Source organism: Theropithecus gelada, chromosome 1 (genome assembly GCF_003255815.1).
Source record: "Theropithecus gelada isolate Dixy chromosome 1, Tgel_1.0, whole genome shotgun sequence".
Classification (NCBI taxonomy): Eukaryota; Metazoa; Chordata; class Mammalia; order Primates; family Cercopithecidae; genus Theropithecus; species Theropithecus gelada.
Genome location: NC_037668.1, coordinates 121,489,448 through 121,498,083, shown reverse-complemented (window position 1 = coordinate 121,498,083; position 8,636 = coordinate 121,489,448). Strand labels below are relative to the sequence as shown.

The 8,636-nt window shown below is 38.2% G+C and overlaps 1 protein-coding gene and 1 pseudogene across 2 annotated transcripts in view; one reads left to right on the top strand and one right to left on the bottom strand.

Moving 5' to 3' along the window:
• Positions 1–2,694: 2,694 nt before the first annotated feature.
• Positions 2,695–2,863, top strand: LOC112636961 (annotated as a pseudogene).
• Positions 2,864–3,094: 231 nt separating this feature from the next.
• CCDC18 (coiled-coil domain containing 18) overlaps positions 3,095–8,636 on the bottom strand; it is a 107,215-nt gene continuing 101,673 nt past the window's right edge. For both annotated transcript variants that reach the window (XM_025405366.1, XM_025405293.1), the window contains one exon: positions 3,095–3,365. In XM_025405366.1, the coding sequence (XP_025261151.1) occupies positions 3,351–3,365 (15 nt within the window). In that variant the 3' untranslated portion in view covers positions 3,095–3,350. The remainder of the gene's footprint in view (positions 3,366–8,636) is intronic.

Here is an 8,636-nt window from a genome sequence, read left to right as displayed (position 1 = left end):
TTAATCTCTGGCAAAACTCATTTTTTGACATCTACTTTGTCAGATATTAATATAGCCCTGAAGTGTTTTTCATGCTTGTTTCCCTGGTACCTTTGTCCATACTTTAAACTTTCATTCTATTGTTGATATGGTTTGCTTTGTGTCCCACCCAAATCTCATATTGAATTGTGATCCCAAGTGTTGGAGGTGGAGCCTGGTAGAAGGTGATTGGATCATGGGGCTTGTAGCCCCTTTGTTTTGGGCCAATTTTTCCCTTTTGGAATGGGAGCATTTACCCAATGTCTGTACCCCCATTGTATCTTTGAAGTAACTAACTTGTTTTTTATTTTATAGGATCATAGGTGGAAGGAACTTGCCTTGTCTCAGATGAGACTTTGGACTATGGATTTTTGAGTTAATGCTGAAATGAGTTAAGACTTAGGGGACTGTTGAGAATGGATGATTGAAATTTTGTGTGAGAAGGACATGAGATGTTGGAGGGGACATGGTTGGATTGATATGATTTGGCTTTGTGTCCCCACCCAAATCTCATGTTGAATTTTGAACCTGAGTATTGGAGGTGGGGCTTGGTGGGAGGTAATTGGATCATGGAAGTGGTTTTTAATGGTTTAGTACCATCCCCCTAGTGCTGCCTCATGATAGAGTTCTCACAAGATCTGTTTAGGAGTGTGTAGCGCTTCCCCCTTTGCTCTCTCTTCCTTCTGCTCCTGCCACGTAAGACACGCTGACTTCCCATTCACCTTCCACCACGATTTTAAGTTTCCCAAGGCTTCCTGAGCCATGCCTCCTGTCTAGCCCGTGGAACTGTGAGTCAATTAAACCTCTTTTCTTTATAAATTACCCAGTCTCACGTAGTTTATAGAAGTGTGAGAACAGTCTAATACAGTTGTCCTTTTAAAAGTGTGTCTCAGCCTTTCTCATGGCAAATCTGCCTTCTTTTGGATCACTGTTCCCCTACATAAGGATTTTTTTCTCTCTCTATTTTTAAGATATTTCTGTGTTTGGTTTACAGAATTTTCACTATTATATGACTAAGCAGGATTTTTTTTTTTTTTTTTTGAATCCTGCTTAGGGCTTGTTGAGCTTAGAAAATCTACACGTTGTCATCTTTTCACCACATTTGTGATATTTTCAGCCATAACTATAAGAACCTTTTTTCCTGCCTCATTTTCCCTTTCTTTTCCTCTTAATACTGTCATACAGGTCTTAGATGCTCTTTTTATATTTATTCAATCATATTCTCTTTGTTCTTCAGAGTGGAAATTTACTATTTATCTGCTTTCAAGTCAACTGACTTTTCTGTCATCACCAACCTGCTGTTAAGCCAATATTGGGAGTTTTAAATGTTCAGATAATATTATTTTTGGTTCTAGAGGTCCCATTTGGTTATTTTACGTCTAAACATCCATTCTCAGTTTTCTTTTCTGCCTGCCTCTAACATATTGGGACTCCCTGGTTTCTACCTTGTCCCATTCATTGATTTCTATTTGTCTAAGATTCCTCCCCATCTATTCACTCATTATGGCCATCTCTTCCTTTAAATCTTCAAAAATATGAATAATAAGGGTGGGTCTTTCCCATGCTGTTCTTGTGATCGTGAATAAGTCTCATGAGATCTGAGGTTTTATAAAGAGGCGTTCCCCCACATATGCTCTCTCTTACCTGCTGCCATGCAAAATTTGATTTTGCTCCTCCTTTGCCTTCTGCTATGATTGATTGTGAGGCCTCCCCAGCCATGTGGAACTGTGAGTCTATTAAACTTCTTTTCTGGCCAGGTGCAGTGGCTCAAGCCTATAATCCTGACACTTTTGGGAGGCCGAGGTGGGGGATCACCTGAGGTCTCAGGAGTTCAAGACCAGCCAGGCCAACATGGTGAAACCCTGTCCCTACTAAAAAATACAAACTACTAGCCAGGCATGGTGGTGGGCACTTGTAATCCCAGCTAGTCAGGAGGCTGAGGCAGGAGAATCGCTTGAACCCAGGAGGCGGAGGTTGCAGTGAGCCAAGATGACACCACTGTACTCCAGCCTAGGTGACAAAAGCAAAACTCCAACTCAAAACAAAAACAAAAGCAAAACCTCTTTTCCTTTATAAATTACCCAGTTCTGGGGTAGGTTTCTTTTGTTTTTTTTGAGACGGAGTCTCACTCTGTCACCCAGGCTGGAGTGCAGTGGCATGATCTCGGCTCACTGCAAGCTCCGACTCCCGGGTTCATGCCATTCTCCTGCCTCAGCCTCCCAAGTAGCTGGGACTACAGGCACCCGCCACCATGCCCAGCTAATTTTTTTTTTTTTTTTGTATTTTTAGTAGAGAGGGGGTTTCACTGTGTTAGCCAGGATGTTCTTGATCTCCTGACCTTGTGATCTGCCCACCTTGGCCTCACAAAGTGCAGGGATTACAGGCGTGAGCCACTGCACTTGGCCAGTCTGGGGTATGTCTTTATTGGCAGCATGAGAACAGACTAATACAAGTGCCTAGAATAGTCATTGATAAACAGTAAACTGACTCAATGAAAATCAGCCATTATTAGTATAATTATAAACCTCTGGCAGAATGAGTTACAAATTTATGCTAATTTTAAAAATTAAGTATTACCAAAAAAATTAGCAAATAATAGTCTGATTAAGAACTGATATTCCTCGCCTCTCTTCCTTTCTCCGCCATCATGGTGTGTGCTTGACTCTGCTTCTTGCCATGTCTTCTCACAAGACTTTTGGGATTAAGCAATTGCTGGCCAAGAAACAAAAGCAAAATTGTGCCGTTCCCCAGTGGATTCGGATGAAAACTGGTAATAAAATCAGGATTTTATTAATAAAATAAAACCAAAAGGAGACAATGGAGAAGAACCAAGCTGGGTCTATAAGGAACTGCACATGAGATGGCAAACATATTTATGCTGTCTGAAAGTCACAATCATGTTACCATATCAAGGTGAAAATGTCACCACTATCTGGAGAGTTTGACATGTTTTGTTGGGAATATATTTTTTCTCTCTGCATCTGTTATGAACGCATTGGTTGGCTAGGTTCAGTAGTAAATATGTGAGGCCTTTCATTTCAAAAACAAAAAAAATTTACATTCCTCAATGTACTTATGCATTTTAACAATGATTTTTATATAAAAAGCAAAGGAAAGCAGCAAGTTTAAGCCAAAAAACAATAAATAAAATAATAAATTTTCTTTAAAAATATAAATAAGTTTTAGTGGGGCTTTCTTTTAAAATATTGAAATATAAAATTTATTCAAAAGCAAAATAACAGCTTCTATGAAGTATGAGCTACATATAATAAGTAAACACAGCACAGTACCAAAAATTCCATTTTTTTCAACATATCGGTATCTTCTTTTAATTACACATTTTCTCCCTGGAATAATGCAAAATAATAGATTAATATTTGAAATATTCCTAAGCTGATTGAGCATTAAAAGTTTACTATAATAACAGGAGTATAATTTAAAGCAAGAGAAATATTTAGTCTACTGAAAAATATGAATCATAAAAAGTCAATAATGAACCACATGAATATAGAATGCAGGCCAGGCGTAGTGGCTCACGCCTGTAATCCCAGCACTTTGGAAGGCCGAGGCGAGTGGATCACCTGAGGTCAGGAGCGAGACCAGCCTGGCCAACATTGTGAAACCCTATCTCTACCAAAAAAATACAAAAATTAGCTGGGTGTGGTGGCGAGTGTCTCTAATCCCAGCTAGTCAGAAGGCTGAGGCAGGAGAATCACTTGAACCTTGAAGTGGGAGGTTGCAGTGAGCCGAGATGCACCACTGCACTCCAGCCTGGGAGACAAGAGCATAACTCCATCTCAAAAAAATAAATAAATAAATAAAATAAAAAATAAAAGCAAACAATTCTGGCTGAATGAGGTGGGTGTGAATATGAGGTTAAACTAATTTTAAAACTCAAAAAAAGGAATGTAAAAATAACATATTTAGGCATCACTGTCACATTATCGTTTGAGAGCACAATAAACAAGGATGAATAGCTACATGAAAAAAGTCAATTAAAAAGGAAGACTAAAAGAAGAAAAAAGAGCAGAAAAAGAAAAAGACAAAAGAGAATTGGTTGCATATAAAAGCAGTTGAACATAAAGTAGAAAAATAGAGGAAAAAGGCCCAGGGGATTTTAAAAAATATGAGCCAAATTTTCTTGTCATACCTTCATCTTTACTGAGGGTGTGAATTTGAAAATATTATCATGTCTCTAGGTATTACCTGTACTCCTGGTTTAATATTTTTTATCTTTGTTTTCCCTATAGCTAATTTCCTAATTTCTTATTTTTCATCTTACTGCACGATATATGTACCATATCTTGAGAACTACAAATAAGCAAAATAGAAGTAATAACTTCTTATAAATTCCTAATAAATGGTGAATTAGCTAATTAATCAGTATTCACAACACTTCCACTGCTCTAATCCAAAACAGGATTAGAATAAGAGTTAATGTGAAGTCTCTGAACTTGCTGATATTGTGTTCTAAATTGTGTACAGGTATAATTTTTTGAGTTCTGAAGCTTTTGTTAGTCTGAAAGCAGAACACTGCTGTGTTAAGAGGCTCTACTCTCAATGGAAGTGCCAACGTACTTAACCATTAGGAAAATAGTATTTGGGCTGCAACACAAGAAAGGGAGCTAACACTTACTAAACACTTCTCATGTATCGATTTCCACATTCTTTCCATTGTACCAGTGGACTTTAAGACTGCACTTTCTCAAGCATAGCTGGATTTAGGCCAGCTGATACCCTCTGCACAGCCCAACAATGGTGCCTCCTGGCCCTACCATTGCTTTAAAAAAATGCTTAAGAGTCCTTTAGACAAATCAGTTGATGAGCCAAATGCTATCCAGACCAAGCTAGCTGGTTTTGAAACTCACACCATGTGTAAAGAAACAAATGTAATACCTGATGACACTTTCAAATGAAACTTTTAAACTTTTGTCACTCACTATACCACAGAAAATGATTTTTCAACAGTGCAGATTAAATTTGAACATGGCAGATAAAGACCATTACTAAAAATTCTACTGAAGTCAAGTGTGGCAGTGAATGAATTAAGAAGATTATAGCTAGGACAAATAACTCTGTGGCATTTCCCTTAGTCCCCTATGCTCCTGCTTATTTTCCTTAATGATTAATCCAGGGCTGCTCTGGAGCTTTTGCATGAGCAGCCATGAGTAGATTTAAGTAACTGGGTAAAGGTCAGACATATCCTACCCCCAATCAGATAAACTACCTTTGTTATCTATTTGACATACTGGATTTCTTTATAACACTTTATTTAAATAATAATTTCTTTGGTTTAAGAGTTTTTAAATTCTGCTTTTAAATAGGAGACCAATGCAATGTCATACTTAAGTGGTAGCTGAAATAAGCTGAGGACCTGAACTAGGCTACAGATCATGGCTCTACATCCCAATTTAAAAGATCTCTTTCAGGCCAGGCACGGTGGCTCATGCTTGTCATCTCAGCACTTTGGGAGGCCAAGGTGGGTAGATCACTTGGGGCCAGGAGTTTGAGACCAGCCTGGCCAACATGGTGAAACCCCGTCTCTACTAAAAAATACAAAAATTAGCTGGGCATGGTGACACAGGCCTGTAATCCCAGCTACTTAGGTGGCTGAGGTATGAGAATTGCTTGAACCCAGGAAGCGGAGGTTGCAGTGAGCTGAGATCGTGCCACTACACTCCAGCCTAGGTGACAGCGCAAGATTCTGTCTCAAAAAAATAAAAATGCATCTCTTTCATTAAATTTTACAGAGTAGTATATATTTATTAATGCAACATACATGTAAATGACTATGAGGTGGTCACTGAGGCTCATGCGCTATAAGAGTTCCATGTGAGCTTAAACTTATGAGTATTGACTGTGGTTAATGCATTTAAAACTTTACGTAGAGTATCATTGACAATCAAGAAAACTATGTTTGTACAGAATATAACTTTGATAGGATTGTAAGAATCCAATCTTTTAAGTTTAACAATAGACTGCGTTTGTTTTGTTTAGAGATGGGTTCTTGCTCCATTGCCTAGGCTACAGTGCATGATAATAGCTCACTGCAGCCTCGAACCAGGCTCAAGTGATCCTCCCACCTCAGCTTCCAAGTAGCTAGGACTACAGATGTGCGCCACCATGCCCAGCTAATTGTTCATTTTATTTTTCTGTAGAGATAGGGTTTGCTATGCTGCCCAGGCTGGCCTTGAAATCCTAGTCTCAAGTAATCCCCATTTGGCCTCCAAAAGTGTTGAGATTAAAGGTGTGAGGCACCTTACCCGGCTAGTATTTTGAAAATTTAATTTTAATTTGATCTTCAATGATAATTGACTAGGTGAAACGACTTGAAAAATTCAAATATATATTGCAAAAACCTACAGAGTAAGAAATCATTCTATCAGTTATGTAGTAACTTTTAACTCCTACTGTTTATTTTTTTATTTAGAGATAGAGTCTTGCTCTGGTGCCCAGGCTGGAGTGCAGTGGTGCAATCTCGGCTCACTGCAACCTCTGCCTCCTGGGTTTAAGCAATTATCTGCCTCAGCCTCCTGAGCAGCTGGGATTACAGGTGCGCACCACCACGCCCAGCCAATTTTTGTGTTTTCAGTAGAGATGGGGTTTCGCCCTCTTAGCCAGGCTGGTCTTGAACTCCTGACCTCATGATCTACCTGCCTCAGCCTCCCAAAGTGCTGGGATTACAGGTGTAAGCCACCATGCCCAGCTAACTCCTACTCTTAATCCTTAACTGGCTAAGCAACTGCAAGACCAAACTATGTAATTAGACAGTACTGAAGAAAATGCCAACACAATTATGTAAATATTATATATAGTGGTTAAGAGCAGGGACTCAAGTTTCCTCATATAATAAGGGTAATAACAGTACCTGCTACAGTAGAACTATTAGGTACTATCATTTGGTACTATTCAGATAATAGTACCTATCAGGGGGTTGTTACAAGGATTAAATGAGTTAACTTATGTAAAGGATTTGCTTGACATACAGTAAAGGCTATGTATTGTTATGATCACAATCTGTCACTGTACTTATCAAATTTATCCTGCATAAATTAGGTGCTATTTTTACCAAAAAGAGAGTCTTGCATATCTATGACTGCAAGGGTCACTGGAGTAGAGCAGAGGTTCTTAAAGGGTGCAGTACCATCCTCTACAGAACATTCTAGAAATCTGTGATGGTACTTTTTGGTTGTCACTATGATAGGGGAGAAAGGAACATGCTGCTGCAGATATACAATGGGCAGGGACAAATGATGCCAGATGTCCTGTATCTTGCACGGTTGTTCCACATGACAGAACTATCTGGCTACCAATTCTACTAGACTTTGCTAGTCTGTTTATGCTTTCCTACTCTCCAAAGTAAGTAATCATTTCATATACCTTCCCTGTTCTTAAATTTCCAATATCTTACTATGCCTTAGCTAAAAACACTGCTTCTTATTTCACTAAGAAAATAAAAGCAATCAATAAAGAAATTTCTCTCCGACTACCAAACCTTCCATTCCATGTGTTTCTGTGCTCCCATATTCTGCCTTCCTTCCCACTACAGTGGATGAACTGCCCCTTCATTTATCTAAGACCAACTCCTCTACTGCTCTCCTGTATCCCATTTCTTAAGCCTACCTTAAGGATTTTACTCCTTCTACTCTCTGTCTTGAATTGCTGTTTCCCTGTCTACTGGATCATTCCTATCACTATCCAACAGCTGTTTTCTCTCTTATGTTGAAAAGCAAAACAAAAACTCTCCCTTGACATCACATCTCCCTCATTTCTCTGCTTTGCTCTTTATCCAAAGAGTTGTCTATTCTTGGTGTTTCTATTTCCTCTTTCCATTCTATGCTAAACCCACTCTACATCAGGCTTTCATTCCCATTGTTACTCTAAAGCCAGTCTTATGAAGGTCATAAAAGCCTCAACATTACCAAATATGATAGTCAATTATCAATCTTCACTTTACTTAGCAACACTGGACACAATTGATCTCACCCTCCTTGAAATACATTGTGAAACATTATACTCTCCTAATTTCTCTTCTATTTCACTGATTATTTCTCAGTTACCTTTTCTGAATCTTTAACTTCTTGCATGCTAAAAGTAATATGCTAAAAGTGAAATTTTGGCCAGCACAACCTGATGAAATCTAGCATTTAAAACTAGTTATGTTTACTGTATATAATTTATTTAGCCATTTGATTCATTCATAAATATTTATTCAGCATCTACTACATACCAGGCACTGGAAATATAGAAATAAGCGAAATGACCATACCCTGTCCACACAGAGCTTACATTTTCAGTGGGGGAGACAATCAATAAACAAGTAGATAGACATATACTTAAATGCCAGGCAAAAATAAGTATTATGAAGAAAACCTCATTCAACAATTTTTCTTTGTCTTGGATCTATTACAAAAAAAATTTTTTTTAACTGTTCAGGCCACCAAAGCTATCTTGATGTGTTTGAAAATGATGTTAGGCATTTTTTAAAAAGCTAACATTATCTAAAGGAGATTCTTTATTTCCATATGCAAACTACAGATTAAATTCTATATTGTGGAACATAAGGAATACAAGGAGCAGAAAAGTGAGAAAGTAGTTAGTTCAGAATAAGAAGAGGA